The 19,888-nt window shown below is 40.8% G+C and overlaps 1 protein-coding gene across 1 annotated transcript; it reads right to left on the bottom strand.

Annotated features, from left to right (window-relative positions):
• Window positions 1–11,072: 11,072 nt before the first annotated feature.
• Window positions 11,073–11,441, bottom strand: LOC150033876 (uncharacterized). The gene has a single exon (XM_090317104.1). The coding sequence runs from the start codon at window positions 11,439–11,441 to the stop codon at window positions 11,073–11,075; it is 369 nt and encodes a 122-aa protein (XP_090173230.1).
• Between the last annotated feature and the right edge of the window lie 8,447 nt (window positions 11,442–19,888).

Raw genomic sequence — 19,888 nt, 5'->3', positions numbered from 1 at the left:
TGGATACTGCTTCTAGATATATACATTATTAATGGAATGCTTGTAGTATGCTATGCGTTGTCATAAGTTTCCTTGCGCTGAAACCAAGTATAATTCCACCACAAGTTTCTCAGAGTAATCTGAGGTCGAACACAGAGATTTCTTAGTTAATGCGTTACATTCGTGATATATACGACCAGGGGTTTTTCAATTAATAAAAGTTATGTTTATATAGGTATCTAAAGTTGCGGTAAAGTAAAATTATGCGGTAAAGTAAAGTTGCGATAATAAAATAAAGTGCAGTGAAAGTAAACCTAAGCTATTATGATACAAGATACAGGATACTGATACATGATACTGAGTTTTAGACTGACTGTGAAGATTATAAAAAGGGTCGTGTTATGCTATGGCAAGTCTTTATGTATGAAACAGAAATAGAAAAGATAACTAGTATAAACATCGCAAGTTATTAACTGCGTTAAAGACAGAACTACGGTTCCGCTTTCCCTTGGTATACACCTCTCGGTATCGGTCGTGTTCCCACATCTCTGTGGTGAAACAGGGATGAACATAATGAACGTAAGGTTGCTTCCTTCTCTGGATGTACTTCTTGCTTTAGTTAACACATTCTTCCAACCTTCTCTTGACAGGAGGAATGACATCTTCACTTCTGCTCTCACAGATGAAGATGTCGTCTAGCATGCTTTAACTAAACATGTTTATTTCCTTAACACAGATTAATTTACTTGTTATATTCATGCTAATTACCAGGGGATTAAGAAAACATCATGGAGAAAGTGAGCCGATTTTGATGTTGGAGTGCTTAAAGGCGTAACCTTCATGGAGGAATGGAAATAGAAAGAAGGATGGAGATGGATATAATCATGACATTCAATACTAATATTTAGCGTCTGATACATGGTGTGAATGATAGACTAAGAAGATGAATACAATTGATGATAAAGAGATAGAAACAAATACAGAAGAGTGCCAACGTCTTGACACAAATCTGGATGGTGGACTTGCTTGCCGGTGTATGGAATGGATGAAGAGCAGAGTTTCCCTCTTAGGCTTGCTTGTCTGGTAGAAGTGACATTGGTACAGAGCTTCAACGACGGGATTGAAAGGATTTTCCCTGAGACTCACCTCTCGTCCTTGTCTCTTAAATCTTCCCGGATCTTCTCCGATCAGGCTCTTCAGACCAGTCTCTCTCTCAATATACAAATATCAAAATATGCCCATATCAAGTATGTCTTCCAATAGAATTTCAGAGGCTATTTATAGGCTCAACTTTGACTCTCTGCAGTGTGGACTCCTCTTTATTATTATGGCAATTCCGAAAATGGTGGAGTGAATATTCCTTCTGTTACGCGATCAATCCCATCAGAAATGCACAACGATCAATTGTACATGTGTCAGGACCCTTCACAATTGTGTTGCTCTTTTGCATCTTCGATCATGTGCCCGTTTAGCTCTTGATCGATTGTCGCATGCGCCGTCATTGCGTTGATCGTCTATTCATTTCTGAATGATTGGCGCAATGCCACGTAGATGCGTTGTTCTTTTTTATCTTGAGCCATGAACGCAAGCAGTGATTTGATTTCCTGCAAAACATACTTGAAATATTCTCTTCTACCATCACAATGGTGTCAGTGGGTGTATTGACGACAATTTATAATTCTTGCATTTCTTAGCTAATTTCTCTACAATTGACGTAACTTTCCTTTCTTTTGGCCGCAATATCTCAATAAAGCAGTATAAATAACTTTTATTCTACAAGTTATCAGCCTCGCGGCACCTTTGGCGTGTCCCCCTAACGTATGGTGTTTGGGTAGGTCAATATCAAGGTGGATAGAGAGAGTGTTCATAGTAAGTGGGAGCGGGAAGTGCGACAACATATCCCTTGGTCTCCCTCGTTAGGTTGAATAAAGTTACTGCGCATTGCCTTGAGGCACCCTGGGAGTGTTTCCCTAAAGGATGGCAGTTTTGCACGTTTCTTTATTTGATCTCCTGTAAGAGGATAAAGTAACTTGGTCTCTTGTTCTAATTTGCTTCTTCCCTATGGTGGGCTCATTAGGGCGGGACTCTGGCACCAAAAGTGAGGGGTCACACTTACACAAAATTGTTAAAGGTTAACAGTTCTGGACTGAAAAATGGTGGCTGTTAGGTTCAGTTCCAAGAGTTGGTTCTGCCTAATGGTTGAGAATGTCTCATCCCAGCGAAGGGGCAACTGATCACCCCACCGGTGACGTTTGTCCTGCCTCACTGGGGCATCATTGCAAAATAGAAGTCTATAACATAGGATACTTGAAATTATTTTGCAAAACTGATTTGTTTAAAAGTGGTTTAGCAAAATCTAATAAAATTTTGTTCGTATTTTCAGAAACTTTTTCAAAATGGAAACAGCCACGTTGGCTTTGTTAAGCGCCGAAAAACTTACTAGTAATAATTTTGCAACATGGAAACACATGATCACGACGATCATAATCATCGAGGATCTCATGTTCGCTCTCACAGAGGCTTGTCCTCCTATTCTAGCTCCTAATGCCGCTTGAAATGTCCGGGAGGCATATGAGCGATGGACAAGGGCGAATGAGAGGACCTGAGTCTACATCTTGGCAAGTCTTTCTGAAGTCTTGGCCAAGAAACATGAGCCTATGGTCTTAGCGCGTGAGATCATGGAGTCCCTGCGGGGGATGTTTGGACAACCTTCTAAACAGCTTTTGCATGAGGCTCTTAAATACATATTCAACTCCAAAATAGAAGAAGGCACCTTTGTTCGTGAACATGTGCTTAACATGATGGTCCACTTTAATGTGGCGGAGTTGAATGGGTCTACCATTGATGATGGCAGCCAGGTTAGCATGATCCCGCGTTCATTGTCGGAGAGCTTCCTGCACTTTGTTAGCAATGTGATTCTTAACAAAGTAAGGAGAGGAACAAGGGTGAGGCAAATGTTGGTTCATCCTCCAGAACGTTCCATAGAGGTTCGACTTCAGGAACGAAGTCTGCACCTTCTACTTCTAACTCTACAAAGGGGAGGAAGAAGAAGGGTGGTAAGGGAAAAGGGAAGACACCTACTAACCACCGCTTGTTGCCCCAAGGAGGAATCCACAGGTTGCTAAGGGAAAGTGTTTCCACTACAATCAAGATGGACACTGGAAGAGGAATTGTCCTCGGTATCTGAAAGAAAAAAAAGCAGCCAAGCTAAGTCCAAGGTTGATAAAGGAAAATGTGATTTACTTGTACTTGAAATTTGTTTAGTGGAAAATGATGATTCTGCCTGGATAATTGATTCGGGCGCCACTAACCATGTTTGTTCTTCTTTTCAGGGGATTAGATCTTGGTGACAGCTGGATGCTGGTGAGATGACGATGCGAGTAGGCACCGGGCACGTCGTCTTAGCTGTGGCAGTGGGAGGGCTCTAGTTAGCTTTACAGAATAGGTTTCTTGTTTTAAATGATGTATATATTGTTCCCAAACTAAAAAGGAACCTCATATATTTAAAGTGTTTATTGCAATGTAAATATATTGTCTCTTTTAATGTGGGTAAAACGTTTATTCATAAAGATGGTGTTTTTATTTGCACAGCAAATTTGGAATCAAATTTATATGTGCTAAGGCCGTTAGCCATTAATTCCTTCCATAATACTGAATTATTTAGAACTGCCGTAACTCAATCAAAACGTCGACGAATTTCTCCAAAAGAAAATGCTGGCATCTACGTTTAGGGCACATCAATCTCAATAGGATTAAGAGATTGGTGAAGAATGGACTTCTAAGTGAGTTAGAAGAAAATTCTTTACCAATGTGCGAATCTTGCCTTGAGGGGAAGATGACTAAATGACCTTTTACTGGAATTGGTTATAAAGCCAAGAAGCCTTTTGAGTTAGTACATTCTGACCTTTGTGGTTCTATGAATGTGCGAGCCTGAGGTGGCTATGAGTATTTTATCAGTTTCACTGATGAGACTCCAGGTACGGGTATGTTTATCTTATGCAACGGCAGTCTAAATCCTTTGAAAAGTTCAAAGAGTTCAAGGCTGAAGTTGAAAATGCATTAGAAAAATGGGTTAAAACACTTCGATCAGATCGAGGTGGAGATTTTTTGGACTCGAAATTCCAGGACTATTTGATAGAACATGGAATCGTTTCCCAACTCTCAGCGTCGAATACACCTTCGCAAAATACTGTAGTAGAGAGGAGAAATAGGACCTTGTTAGACATGGTTCGCTCGATGATGAGTTATGCTTTCTTATCAGAATCATTTTGAGCTTTCGCAGTGGAGACTGCAGTATACATACTCAACTGTGTTCCCTCCAAGAGTGTTGCAAGAACACCTCTGGAGTTGTGGAACGAGCGTAAAGCTAGTTTACGTCATTTCTGCATTTGGGGTTGCCCTGCACATGTGCTTGAGGCTAATCCCAAGAAGTTGGAACCATGGTTGAGGTTATGTCTCTTTGTAGGCTACCCCAAAGGTACATGAGGGGGTTATTTTTATGATCCGATGGAAAATCGGGTGTTTGTTTCAACAAATGCAACTTTCCTGGAGGAGGATCATATAATGGAGCACAGTCCACGAAGCAAAGTCGTGTTGCTGAGCTTTCCAATGAAATTACTGAAACTTCAACTAGAGTTATTGAAGAGCCTGCTACATCAGTAAGAGTTGTTGATGGGAGTTAATCCAGTAGATCGGTTCCACCTCAAGAGTTGAGGGAACCTCGACGTAGTGGGAGGGTTGCGAACCCACCCGTTCTCTATCTAGGTTTCACAGAAATCCTTGCTATGGTAACAGATGGCGACGTTGAGGATCCGTTGTCTTATCAGAAGGCAATGGAGATGTTGACTGGGATGAATGGGTCAAATCCATGGATCTTGAGATGGAGTCGATGTACTTCAACTCAGTATGGGATCTTGTAGATCAGCCTGATGGGGTTCGACCTATAGGTTGTAAATGGATCTACAAGCGTAAACGGGGTGCTGATGAGAAGGTTCAGACCTTTAAGGCTCGACTTGTGGCAAAGGGTTATACCCAAGTAAAGGGAGTCGACTATGAGGAGACTTTCTCGTCTGTTGCCATGTTAAAGTCGATCCACATCCTCCTGTCCATTGCAACTTATTATAATTATGAGATCTGGCAAATGGACATCAAGATGATCTTTCTGAATGGAAATCTTGAGGAGACCATTTACATGGTGCAATCCGAGGGATTCATAGCCCAAGGTTAAGAGATAAAGGTTTACAAACTAAATCGGTCCATTTATGGACTGAAACAGGCGTCTCGATCTTGGAACATACAGTTTGATACTGCGATAAAGTCGTATGGCTTTGACCAAAATGTTGATGAACCTTGTGTTACAAGAAGATCATCAACGCTTCAGTAGTTTTCTTAGTGTTGTATGTAAACGATATCATATTCATTAGGAATGATGTAGGTTTACTGACTGCAGTTAAGAACTGGCTAGCGACCCAATTCCAAATGAAAGATTTGGGAGAGACTCATTTTGTTCTAGGTATATAGATCTTTTGGGATCGTAAGAACAAAGTGCTAGCACTGTCTTAGGCATCGTACATTGACAAGATGTTGCTCAAGTACTCGATGTAGGATTCCAAGAGGGGCCTACTACCGTTCAGGCATGGAGTCACTTTGTCTAAGGACATGTGTCCTAAGACGCCTCAAGAGGTTGAGAAGATGAGATGGGTCCCATATGCGTCTACCATTGGCAGTTTGATGTACGCGATTCTCTGTACTCATCTAGACATCTGCTATGCTGTAGGCATAATCAGTAGATGATATGTTGTGAATATGATGAAATAATGGTGTATATTGTGGTGGTGGTTATGCTTTGTGCATGCAAGTTTTCCTAGCAAAATCCAAGTATAAATCTTACTAGGTTGCCTGGTAAGCCCAGGGTCGAACGCAGGGACTATAGAGATAATATGCGACAGTGATTTTAGATTTTCTTTGCAATGACAAATAAAATTATGAGTTGGTTGGTATGTTTGTTTAAGGTATAGATTCTATGCGACGGAATTGAGAAAAGAGTTAATAACAACGAAAGCTACAATGAGTATGCGGGGGAACGGGTTGAGAAGGGATTTAGCTAACACTTCCTAAGATTGCGTTCACGTTATGCGATCATGCTACACACATACAACAGGAGATCATCTCTCAATGCAAATGTTATAGCTCCTAGTTTTAGGACGCATTCGATGTATACGATGATGTCTATAGGACTTACGTCTAAGCCTCTATTCTTGTCTATGTGATGATGAATGACACACACATACAGAAGGCGACCGCATAGTACCCTAACCTATTTCTAGGGTGCATGCGATGCATGTTAGCAAACAGAACTTATCTCTAAGTTTCTATCTCTTGCTTATGCGGTTCTAATCTAACTTTCTCAAGCCTAGATTCTAACCTAGCTTTCTCAAGTCTAGGTTCTTTCTTTAGACTCTCTCTCTCGAGTAGCTCTAAAGGGGTGATGAACGCATACATAAAATAAGATCGCGTAAAATGAAGATCTTAGGTCATACTAGCTAAGTACTTCTCAACCCATTCAGAAGTTTAGTTACTCATGCGTAATGTAAAGAGAGTGAACAGATGTAGAAATGCAAGTTCCATTCTATAAATGAAATAAGATTACAGAATGACAATGAAAATTAGGGATACGGAGCCTGGTAGCAATGTCTTTCTTCCCAAGGCTTTTCCACTGCGTTTTTCTCTACTCTGCCCAAAAGAGTATTCTTGCTTTCATAAGAGTCGGCCCTCTCTCAGTTCTCAATGCTTCCCGACACTTTCTCAAGCTGACCAAGAACGATCTTTCGGCGTCTTCTCTCTTCACTCGCCTCTGCCTTTTAAGTATAATAAAACTATGAACAACGACTAACTATCTTCTGTATGGTGAACTCTCTATATGGCTAAGCCCCTTTTTCGGTGGTGGCCTTTGGTATTTATAGAGATCAAGGTGAAGCAGCTTTTCTCTCAAATGATTGCACTGATGGGATGTCATTAAATCTTTATTTGATTCGTCGATTAATTTTCATCGAAAAGTTGAGTGTACTTGCTATAGTGTGTCGTTAACGGCTTGTCAACTAAATTCGGATTCGACCGTCATCAGCTTTCTGTCCCATCGTGATTTATTAAGCTTTCACCTCGATTTGCCGTCTCTATGCAGCCACCTTCTTGAGTAGATCTTCGCAAATGCATATGATCGCATAGCCTAGCGGTTGCAATCTCTTAATGTGCTCGGACGTTGAATTCCTTGGATTGTAATTCTGCCTTGCGCCAACGCTTTTTCCTGCACAAAATACGTATATTAGCTGCTTTAATGCGAAGGATGTATGCGATCGCAATGTTCTCAACTTAATGCTTTTGGGTCACAATCCTACATTGTTTTATGTCTTTGTTTTGTAATAACGTGCATTTCTGCCCGTTATCACACCCCCAAATTTAAAACAATGCTTGTCCTCAAGCATAAACTAAAGATTTTCTCTAGAAAGTCTGCCGCCTTTTTGTTTTCTAGATTTCTCAAGGTGCCTTATTCAAATCGTATGTACCAAAATCTCCTTAATTCCTATCCAGGTCTCTTCTTAAAATATTTCTAAAATTTAGGGACCGTAAGTTTAACCTTAAAAAATACTTTACTTGTTTCTAGGGCATCGCATGATTTATTTCATAAAAAAAAAACTTTTTCAACTGGGGTGTTTTCAAATGATTTTTATCCTTGCGTAGTTTAGATATTCTTTCTATGACATTGTGCTGATCTAAGTGCCTAGCCTTCGTTTTGGCTTGCCTCCACGTGTGTCATGAAAGCATCCAACTACGAGCAAGGTGCTCTTTCTCAGTCTAAACTCATGTCTATTTGGCAGCGGAGTTGCGATTATTTTATTTATGCGTTGATCACGATTCCTACCTTCGTTTTGGCTTGCCCCCACGTGTATCATGTGGACATCCAACTACGAGTAGGATCTGATCACAATGTTATGATGATTTTTTTTTATTTTAGAGAATGCCTAAAAATAGCAAGGTTGAAAATAAATACCGCACCCCCAAATTTAAACGCAGTAATGTCCTCATCACTGAAAGATTGAAAGAATTCATGCGATGCTCTTAGAAGGTTTCGTAAAAGTCAGTTTGAAAGAAAGCTGGTGGACCACTACTTTCAGAAATATTTCACGAATTGACTATCCTAAAATTAAATTGACTCTAGTACATGTGATGAGAAATAGAGGCATGCGTTTCATCATTGAAATCATAATTGGCATAGAAAAATAATGCGATGACTTACTAAAGTAATCAATATTTAATGATTACGTCGACTAAAGAGGATGCGATAATAAAATTATCAAGGTTAAAAATGAGATGCGAGAGTGCAAAATTTGGAATAAACAAAGTCAAGGATAGATACAACCCCCAAATTTTCTCTGTTGCCCGCATCATTTGTGATCGCATCTTTCTTTGCGGCAAGCCGATTTCTTCGATTGCGGTGGCTGTCCAAACTAGTCGCGTCTTCGGTTATCGTGTAGCTCCCTCGCAATCGTTCACCACGATCATTGCAAAAAATATCGAGAGGGTCAAATAAAAGACAAAGTTAACAATTTTTTTTTATTCAACTGCAAAAGGAGTAAAAGGATATAGAAATGATATTGGATATAAAGAGGTAGAATTGAGTTCATGATTTGAGGATTTTAAAGGATACTTCACAAAAATTGCATCCCTGATGAATTTGAATCGCATGATCGTGCAGGGACTGGCCACTTCTTCTTTAGTCAGAATTCCTTAGTCAGAGGTGTTCTCGCGATGCAAGTCTTCACCGTGATATATTTTGACTTTTTTCCCGATGACTTTGAATGCATTGGTCCCATCCTCATTGGATAACTCAACCGCTCCATGCAGGAATACTTCTTTGATTATAAAGGATCCGAACCAACATTACTTTAATTTACCGAGAAAGAGTCGTAGCCGCGAATTGAATAGTAAGACCTTTTATTCGACTTGAGGATTCTTCTTGCATAGTTGATTTTCGTGCCAACGTTTTGCGCACTTCTTGTAGATTTTGGTATTCTCATATGCGTGAGTTCTCCATTCATCAAGCTCGACCAACTGAAGTTTCCTTACTTCCCCTGCGACCTTTAAGTCAAAATTGAGCTTTTTCACTGCCCACATTGCTTTATGCTCCAACTCAAGTGGTAAATGGCATGCCTTTCCAAACACCAGCGCATACGGGACATGCCTATCGGTGTATTATAGGCGGTTCTGTATGCCCACCAGGAATCGTCCAACTTCATTGCCCAATCTTTGCGTGAAGGCTTTACCACCTTCTCTAATATCAGCTTGATTTCCCTGTTGGACACTTCAGCTTGACCAATTGTTTGTGGATGGTATGCGGTGGGTACCTTATGGAGGATATTATACTTGAGCAGCAATTTGTTGATGATTTTATTAACAAAGTGAGAGCCTTCTATGCCCTAGACGTCCTTGAGCCAAAATATGATGAAAACAAGTGAAAATATTTTTTCGCAAGAATTTGGAGACTACCCCGCATTGCTTGCAACGCACGATACCACTTCTACCCATTTGGAAACGTAGTCGATGGCTAGTAGAATGTATTTGTGATCATTTGATGGTGGAAATGGTTCCATAAAGTCTATGTCCCAGATGTTGAATAGTTCCAACTCTAAGATGATGTTCATGGGCATCGCGTTCTTCCATGATATGTTTCCCATGCGTTGGCACCGGTCGCATTTCATTGCATAGTCTCTTGTGTCCTTGAATAAAGTTGGCCAAAAATAACCACTTTGTAACACCTTTTATGCTGTGCGTTGGCCTCCAAAGTGTCCTCCATATGGCGAGTCATAGAACTGCGATAATATGCATTGGTGAGCAGCGTTTGGTACGCATAGGCACAAAATTTGGTCTGATTCTCTCTTATAGAGATTTGGCTCGTCTTAATAATATGATTTACATTCATGTGTGAGCCGCCTCTTTTGGTGGGCTGTGTAGTCCTCAGGAAATTGTTCACAAACCAGAAAATTGACCACGTCTGCATACCATGGTAATTCTTCAATTTTAAACAGTTGCTCATCTGAGAAAGTTGTGTTCACCTCTGATTGGTTGCGGTCGACTTCTAGATTTTCTAATCTTGATAAATGATCTGCAACCTAGTTCTCCACCCCCTTACGATCAATGATTTTCATGTTGAATTCTTGAAGGAGGAGAACCCATCGAATCAATCTCGGCTTTGCATCCTTCTTTATCATCAAATATTTGATTCCGAGTGGTCGGTGGGAACGATCACTTTGGATCTCAGCAAGTAAGCTTTGAATTTCTCCAGCGCAAAGATCACCGCAAACAATTCTTTTTCTGTGGTAGTATAATTTGTTTGACCAGGGTTCAGGGTTTTACACGCATATGCGATGGGGTGTAGCATTGTTTTCTTCTTTTGCGACAGCATTGCCCCCATCGCACAATTGCTTGCGTCGCACAATAGTTCAAAGAGTTGTGTCCAGTTCGGTGCGATCAAGACTGGTGCGGTTATTAATGTGTTCTTCAGTATCTTGAATGCATTGAGGCATTGGTCATCAAAGTCAAATGTTCTTTTCACTTCCAGCAATGCACTCAATGGTCGCACAATCTTTGAAAAGTCCTTCATAAAACGTCGATAAAAACCTACATGTCCTAAGAAGCTCCTGACAGCCTTCACATTTGCCGGAGGTGGAAGCTTTTCAATCGCCTCAATCTTCGCCTTATCTACCTCCAGCCCGTCCTTGGAGACTTTGTGCTCGAGCATAATACCTTCCTTCACCATGAAGTGGCATTTCTCCCAGTTCAGCACCAAGTTCGTCTCTTCACATCTCCTCAGTATATTTTCTAGACTATTGAGACAGACTTCATATGTTTTCCATACATCGAGAAGTCATCCATGAAAATTTCTACAGAATCTTTAAGATACTCAGAAAAGATGGCCATCATACACCTCTGGAATGTGCTCGACGCATTGCATAGGCCGAATGGCATGCGTTGAAACACAAATGTTCCATAGGGGTAGTGAATGTGGTTTTCTCTTAATCTTCAGGAGCAATCATGATTTAGTTATAGCCGACATATCCATCCAAGAAGTAGTAGTAATCATTTTGTACTAGGCAGTCTAGCATCTGGTCGATAAAAGGGAAGGGGAAATGATCATTCTTTGTTGTCGCATTCAGTTTTCGGTAGTCCATGCAGATCTGCCAATCAGTGACGGTCCTCATCGGTATTAGTTCATTATTTGCATTTGGGACTACCGTCATCCCTCGTTTCTTTGGCATACATTGCACGAGGTTGACCCACGTGCATTCGGCGATTGGATAGATAATCCCTGCGTCCAACCATTTGATTATCTCCTTCTTCACGACCTTCTTCATCACAGGGTTGAGTCTGCATTGATGTTCTTTTTGATTGTCCTCGAGACGTATCATGTGCATGCAATATGCGAGGCTGATTCCTCTAATGTCTGCTAGCATCCAGCCAATTGCTTTTATGTACTTTTTCAGGATGCTCAGCAGCGCATGCTCTTGATCTTCTTGAAGTGCAGAGGAAATTATTACTGGTAGCATTTCATTTTGCCCCAGAAAAGCATACTTCAGGTGGTTTGGCGAGGTTTTTAGCTCTATTGTCGGTGGTTGTTCCAAGGATGTTTTTTGTGTTTTTCTTTCTTTATTCAATGTCAACTTTTCTTCTTTGGTTGATGTTTCCACAATCGCATTGCAGGCTCTCATTTATCTTCATCTTCAAACTTTTCTTCTTCATACAAACTGGGTTCATTATCGGAATCTGTGAGGTCTTCTTCCTCCGGGTACTTCATGGCTTTAATAATATCAAATCTGATCTTCTTTCGTTCAAGCTCAGTTTGATCTCTCCCTTGTACACATCAATCTGAGTACGATCAGTGGATAAAAATGGTCGTCTCAGGATTATAGGTACATCCTTGTCCGCTTCATAATCAAGGATGATGAAGTCTGCCGGTAATATAAATTTGTCAAACGAGACCAGGACATCTTTCACCTTTCCTTCTGGATGCACAAGAGACCTGTCAGCCAGCTGGAGAGTCACCGTCATGGGTGTCAGCTGCCCCACATTCAGCTGCTTAAAAATTGAAAGGGTCATTAAGTTGATACTAACCCTGAGATCGTAAAGCGCTTGACCAATGTATAACCCATCGATCGAGCAGGGTATTGTGAAACTTTCAGAGTAGCACAATTTTGGTGGAATAATGGTTTTTGACCGTTACGTCAATGCCATTGTTGCGAACTTACCAGTGCTCATTTTTTTCGTCACTATGTCCTTCAGAAACTTCATATACTTTGGCATTTGTTCAATTACTTCAGTGAACGGGATCTTGATATGTAATTGTTTCAGCATGTCCATGAAGTGATGATATTGCCCTTCATCATTTTTCTTCTTCTTAAGTCTCTAGGGGAATGGTGGCAGCTGTATTTTCACGGTTTCCTGTTCTATTGGCTTTGAAGTGGACACAATTTCTGGTTCCATCATCTCCTGTTCTTCTGGCTCCTCTTGATCAACGGGGTCTGTGGTTCCATCACAATTGGAGCAATCCGGCTTGGATCCTTCTTCTCCTTTGCCACTATTTTTTTGCTTCTCAAAGTCACAACTTAACATTGCTCCTTTCCCGTACCTCCTGGGTTGTGCGAGAGCTCTGTTGAACTCGATAGTGCCCCTTGCGGTCTACTTTTGAGTTCACCCGCAATCTGTCCTATCTGAATTTCAAGATTACAGATAGACGCCGCTTGATTCTGGAGTACTGTTTCATTCTTTTCAATATACTGCTTCAGCAAGCTCTCCAGAGATGAAGATTGCGGTGCCTGCGAACTACTAGCATGATTTTGTGTTTGACCGTTTGTTTGAGGGAAAAATCCTTGTGGTCCTTCTTTTTATGCCATTGTTTGAAAATTTTGTTGTTGATTTTTCCACGCGAAGTTAGGGTGGTTTCTCCACCCAAGGTCTTAAGTATTGGAAAAAGGATTATTCTTCATGAAATAAACAAACTGTGGGTTCCTCGAACACTCTTCCATTGGATGACCTTCTCCGTAAGTGGCACAACTTGCGCTCATTTGATCGATTGCGTTAACCTGCCCCCTATGCGTTCCTGGGCTGCTGATGCGATGGCCTCATTATTTGCGTCACTGTCTTTAATTCTCAGTCGTTGATCGCTTTCTCTCCAGTCTTCATGATTCTTTAAAATGCGATCAAGTATGTTCTTAGCCTCGTCGTATGTCTTGTCAAGTAGACCTCCAGCTGCTACCGCATTGGCAACCATTTGCGATGTAGGGTTCAAACCGTGGTAGAAAATTTCCATTTGCAGACAATCTGATAAGCCATTAAGCGGGCAATCTTGCACCAGTCTTTTAAACCTCGCCCAGGCGTCACTGAACGATTCGTCGATATCTTGTTCAAAATTGGTAATCAACTTCCTCCTTCTAGCGTTTTCTGTCAGGGGGAAGTACTTCTTCATGAACTTTTCAACTACCTGTTCCCACGATGTGATCTCCTCTGGTTCGAGAGAATAAGCCCATTTTCGTGCTTAGTCACACAATGAAAATGGGAACAACGTTAGTCAAACCTCCTCAGTGGAGATGTTTGGGAACACAAATGTATTGTAGATTTCAATAAAACTCCAGAGGTGGGCATGCGGATCTTCGCCACGTCTACCACCAAACTGTCTGATAGTTTGAATCATCTGCAGCATCACCGGCTTCATCTCGAACCTCGATCCATCTAGGGTTGACCTCATGATTCCTGGTGAGAAATCATAAAGGTTGGGTGATGCATAGTCCCAGATGGGCCTATTGCGATTGTTTGCCAAGAGAATGGGGTTCGCCATGATATTATTTGCATTTAGTGCTTTATCTTTTGGTTGCTCTGCCATGTTGGGATATTTCTCTTGTTGTTGTTGGTGGCTATTTCTTCTTCTTCTTCGGAAAGTTCTCTCAATCGCTGGGTCGTAATTGGGCTCAGGAATTTTTCCTTCGCTTATACGACGCCTGCTTCTTCCCTTACCTAAGGAGAGGCAGTGCACAGAGATGGAAAGTCTGCAAATGTGTACTGCCATAGTCCTTGGCAACGATGCCAAAAACTTGATGTGTTCTGAATATGATGAAATAATGGTGTATATTGTGGTGGTGGTATATGCGTTGTCATGTAAGTTTTCCTAGCAAAATCCAAGTATAAATTCTACTAGGTTGCCTGGTAAGCCCAGGGTCGAACGTAGGGACTATGGAGACAATGTGCGACGGTGATTTCAGATTTTTTTTGCGGTGACAAATAAAATAATGAGTTGGTTGGTATGTAAGGTATAGATTCTATGCAGCGGAATTGAGAAAAGAGTTAATAACAACGAAAGCTATAATGAGTATGTGGGGGAACGAGTTAAGAAGGGATTTAGCTAACACTTCCTAAGATTGCATTCATGTTATGCGATCATGCTACACACATGCAACAGGAGATCATCTCTCAATGCAAATGTTATAGCTCCTAGTTTTAGGACGCATTCGATGTATACGATGATGTCTATAGGACTTACGTCTAAGCCTCTATTCTTGTCTATGCGATGATGAATGACACACACATACAGAAGGTGACCGCATAGTACCCTAACCTATTTCTAGGGTGCATGCGATGCATGTTAGCAAACATAACTTATCTCTAAGTTTCTATCTCTTGCTTATGCGGTTCTAATCTAACTTTCTCAAGCCTAGATTCTAACCTAGCTTTCTCAAGTCTAGGTTCTTTCTTTAGACTCTCTCTCGAGTAGCTCTAAAGGGGTGATGAACGCATACATAAGACAAGATGATCGTATAAAATGAAGATCTTAGGTCATGCTAACTAAGTATTTCTCAACCCATTCGGAAGTTTAGTTACTCATGCGTAATGTAAAGAGAGTGAACAGATGTAGAAATGCAAGTTCCATTCTATAAATGAAATAAGATTATAGAATGACAATGGAAATTAGGGATACGGAGCCTGGTAGCAATGTCTTTTTTCCCAAGGCTTTTACACTGCGTTTTTCTCTACTCTGCCCAAAAGAATATTCTTGCTTTCGCAAGACTCGACCCTCTCTCAGTTCACAATGCTTCATGGCACTCTCTCAAGCTGACCAGGAACAATCTTCCGGCGTCCTCTCTCTTCACTCAACTCTACCTTCTAAGTGTAAGAAAACTATGAACAGTGGCTAACTATCTTCTATATGGTGAACTCTCTATGTGGCTAAGCCCCTTTTTCATTGATGGCCTTCGGTATTTATAGAGATCAAGGTGAAGAAGCTTCTCTCTCAAATGATTGCACTGATGGGATGTCATTAAATCTCTGTCTGATGCACCGATTAATTGTCACCGAAAAGTTGAGTGTACTTGCTACAATGTGTCGTTGACGGCTTGTCGACTAAATTCGGATTCGACCGTCACCAGCTTTTTGTCCCATCGTGATTTATTAAGCTTTCACCTCGATGCATCGTCTCTATGTGGCCACCTTCTTGAGCAGATCTTCGTGAATGCATACGATCGCATATCCTTGCGGTCGCAATCTTTAATGCGCTCAGACGCTGAATTCCTTGGATCGCAATTTTCCCTTGTGCCAACACATTTTCCTGTACAAGATACGTAAATTAGCTGCTTTAATGCGATGGACGCATGCAATCGCAATGTTCTCAAGTTAATGCTTTTGGACACGTTTTTACATATTTTTGTCATCGCAATCCTACATTGTTTTATGTCTTTGCGTTGTAATAACGTGCATTTCTGCCCGTTATCAGTAGGTATCAGTCTAACCCAGGCCAGAGTCACTGAACCGTAGTGAAGAATATCCTCAAGTATCTTTGGAGAACGAGGGACTACATGCTCGTGTATGGTTTTAGGGATTTGATCCTTATCGGATACACAGATTCTGACTTTCAGACTGATAAGGACTCTCGTAAGTCCACATTAGGGTTAGTATTTACTTTTAATGGAGGAACTGTAGTGTGGCGAAGCACTAAGCAGGGGTGCATCGCTGACTCCACTATGAAGGCAAAGTATGTAACGGCTTGCGAAGCTGCTAAGGAGGCCGTCTGGCTCAGGAAGTTCTTGACAGAACTTGAAGTTGTTCCAGATATGTCTAAGCCCATTACCCTCTATTGTGATAATAGTGGGGCAGTAGCGAACTCCATGGAGCCGAGGAGTCACAGGTGCGGCAAACAAATAGAGCGAAAGTATCATTTGATCTGCAAGATAGTGCATCGAGGAGCCATGATCATCATAAAGATCGCTTCGGAGCACAATGTTGCTGACCCGTTTACGAAGGCTCTCAAGGCTACAGTGTTTGAGGGTCACTTACGAAGCATGGGTCTATAGGATCGTCCGCGGGTGGACTAGGGCAAGTGAGAGATTTTCTAATACTGGGCTTTTATGCCCTAGTTTATTGTACACCCCACTTCGCTTTAGGACAAGTCAGAAATTGTTGGGGTTGATGCCCTAAAGTCTCGTGTCCTGTAGTTTGTAAACAGTTTGTATGAATGCTTGTATTGTATAATATATGATATTTTATTTCACATCTTGTATTTTTCTCAGTTGCATGTTTTATTTGCTTTACCACAAACCAATAAACATAAAATCCCTGGTTATCTGTATGTAACTCAAGCATGTATGTGGTAACATACAAGTGGATCATGTCTTGAGTGATAATCAAAATAATCTGTAGTATATGAATATAGGAAGGAAACCTTATCCTTGTAACGCTACGGATACGGCTTGCTTTGTGGAATGGTCACAAATGTTGTGACTTGTCACAGATGGTCTGATCCTGATCATTCGTGTTGGGGACATGCGAGCAGGGGCGTCCTATACATAGAGTTTTTATAAGACCTGACCACGAAGTGTTAACGTCTCGTTATATAACACCGTTCATGATAGAGACTTCACTTCACTATGATGACCATAGGTAACATGACCTCAATCCTAAGTGAGTTGGGAACTCCTGTCATTGAGAGCGATCCTTTGATTTGTATGGGTGCGAGTGGCCAGGTCGCCGATTCAAACCTATCATTTTTGGGATTCTTCTGATTTGGGAGCTGGTAACTCAGCTACACAAGATGTAATTCACTCCTTCCCCGAGGCAGGGGTAAGTAGATAGATAGATAGCTCCCTTAGTGGCTGATTCCAGGGCTTGAATGATGTGGCGCCACATACCTTCTCTTGGCCCGAGAGATGTTCGCACATCGTTGGACTATGTTGTATTGTTCATTTGAGGAATCAGTGGTACGTAAGGAGAGAGATGTAACTACAGGGGCAAAACGGTAATTTGGCCCAACTGTACTTATGGACATCTGTGAAGGGTCATTGTACTCATGATTGGTTATATTCAATGGACATAAAAATATATCTGTGGTTAGAAGAGTTCAGCGTTTGGTCTTTAGTGGAATGTCTGATAGTTCATGGATGGTCGATCTCGTGGCTAAAGAGTTTAGTCAGCTATTCACGAATCGTTGGAGCTTCAGGCCACAAGTCCATTAGGCCCCCTGGATGGCTTGGATAAAGTCGAGAATCAATGTTTGGATTAATTTGAAATGTTCAAATTGAAACGAGGAAGTTCGATTGTATATGATATAATTGGACTAGATTATATATGATATAATTGGCTAAATATATGAGATACATTATTTTGGAGGAAATTGATATAAATATGATTTATATCAAGTAGAGGAGAAATTACTATAGTTTGTATGAGCGGGGGTGTCCTATACAAAGAGTTTGTATAAGACTGGACCATGAGATGCCTAGTCTATGTATATAACGCCATTGCTACTTGAGAATTACATCTCATCTAAATGACCATAGCTGACTTGACCTCAATCCTGAGTGTTTTGGGAACTCCTACCTTTGAGGGTGGTCCTTTGATTAGTATGGGTGAGAGTGGCCAGATTGCCAACTCAACATGCCTACCTTTTTTGGGATTCGTCTTATTTGGGAGCTGTGAACTCAGTTACCCAAGATGGAATTCATTCTTTCCTCGAAGCAGGGGTAAGTAGATAGATTGCTCCTTTAAGGGCTGATTACGGGTCTTGAACATAGTGGCCACAACTTCTATTTGGAAGAGAGGACTCAGTCATAGTAGGATTATGACTTATGTTCATTAGAGGGGTCAGTGGTAGTTAAGGAGTTAGATGTAACTATAGGGGCATAACGGTTATTGGCCCAGCTGTACTTACGAGTGATATGTGAAGGGTTATCGCACTGTTGATTGGTTGATATAGACATATAATATATCTGTGGTAAAGAGAGTTCAACTATCGATCTTTAGTGGAGTGCCTGGCAGTTAACGGATGATAGATCCCGTGCCTAAAGAGTTTAGTTAGTTATTCACGTACTGTTTGAGCTTCGAGCTACAGGTCCATAAGGTCCCCTTGGTAGCTCAATGGATTCAAGTTGAGAATTTGTTCTTGGTGTTGATTTGAAATGTTCAAATTGACAAGAGGAAATTCAATTATATATGATATGATTGGTGTGATATAAGAGATACATCAAGTGGAGGATTAATGTAAATGAGATTTACATTAACGCCCATGAAATAAAAAAAGAACTATAAATTATATGTTTCATGAGATGAAATATTAAAACTATAGGTTATAAATATAATATGGTAAGTTGGTCATCATATATATTTATAATAATATTAATTATTGGATAATTATCTCTTGTTTCTCTAATAACCAATTGAGTGAGAGGTTATTGGTGGTTTCATGGTAACCATGAGATAAAAGAAAAAATGTTTTCCTAAATTTAGTATGATTAAGATTTGAGATTTTCTATTCTCGGAAAGAAAACTCACATAATCACTGTCAAGTGAATAGGATTCTAAACAATAGTTGTAGAGAGACTAAACGATCGTGGAGTGACACTTCACGATAGTTCACTTAGCTGGCCATTAGCTAAACGATCGCAGAGCTTTTTCTAAACGATTGGGCATCGTCTATACGATAGACTTCTATCATCTTCCACTTGCTCAATCATTTACATGATTTTTATTCCTCCGGTCTCTTCCTCTAACCAAGTCCACACAGAGCCCACACTTCTAGATTCTCACACCGAGAATACCAATGTAGCCATTGTGGTGGTGTCGTACTCAACTCGACTGAGGTCGAGGTTTTTGGAGGTCGCTCGTTGAGTTCGCGGTGTTTGTGTTGCGGTCGCTGTGTTCGAGTGTTTGTGTATTGCAGTTTTGGAGTTTGAACGAGCATTCAGGATCAAAGGAGTTTGAAGATGAGTCTTCAAAGGTATGTAGAATCTTTTCCTTGATTATCTTGTAAAGCATGCTATAATTTCGTATTGTGCATAACCTGTAAGTTTCCATTTCTTGATTGTAATTATGTATGTTCGAGTACGTATGGAATTTGGAACGATTATTCCGTTGCTTAGAATTTCCTTCACTAACTTACCTTCACTAACTTACCTTAGAATTTCAGCTTTTGATTCATTTTCCCGAACTTGGAATTCACCAATCTTTACATCTTGTCCGCGTAGCCTAAGTTCCTCGAACACTTGTAGAGATTCTTCAATCTTCAACTCAATTCCATGGAAAAGTTTCCTTTAGTAACCTTGTTTGAACTCCTTCAACGTCCAAGCATTAAGTCGGCAGAAATTTTCTTTCCTTAGCTCGAGTAGAACACCCAAACCAAGCACCTCAATTCAAACTTTTCTTTTATATTAAGGCTGCATGATCATAAAACTTCCTCAAAGTGACAGCTGGCACATTAACCCATCTTTAAGGCCTATAAGCATGCCACTTAACCCACTAATTGGGTGATTAAGCTAAATGCTTAAGTCTTTTACCAACGCCCAGGTTGGCGTCCCCGCTAGTCTTCCTCGTTGACTAACAC

The sequence above is a fragment of the Benincasa hispida genome, chromosome 9 (assembly GCF_027475165.1).
Source record: "Benincasa hispida cultivar pf3 chromosome 9, pf3_genome.v1.1, whole genome shotgun sequence".
Lineage (NCBI taxonomy): Eukaryota > Viridiplantae > Streptophyta > Magnoliopsida > Cucurbitales > Cucurbitaceae > Benincasa > Benincasa hispida.
Note: the sequence above shows the minus strand (reverse complement) of the source record. Positions and strands in the feature narration are given on the sequence as shown.

Coding starts and splice junctions, on each gene's coding strand:
- LOC150033876 (XM_090317104.1), bottom strand. CDS start 11,441: ATGATACGTCTCGAGGACAATCAAAAAGAACATCAATGCAGACTCAAC.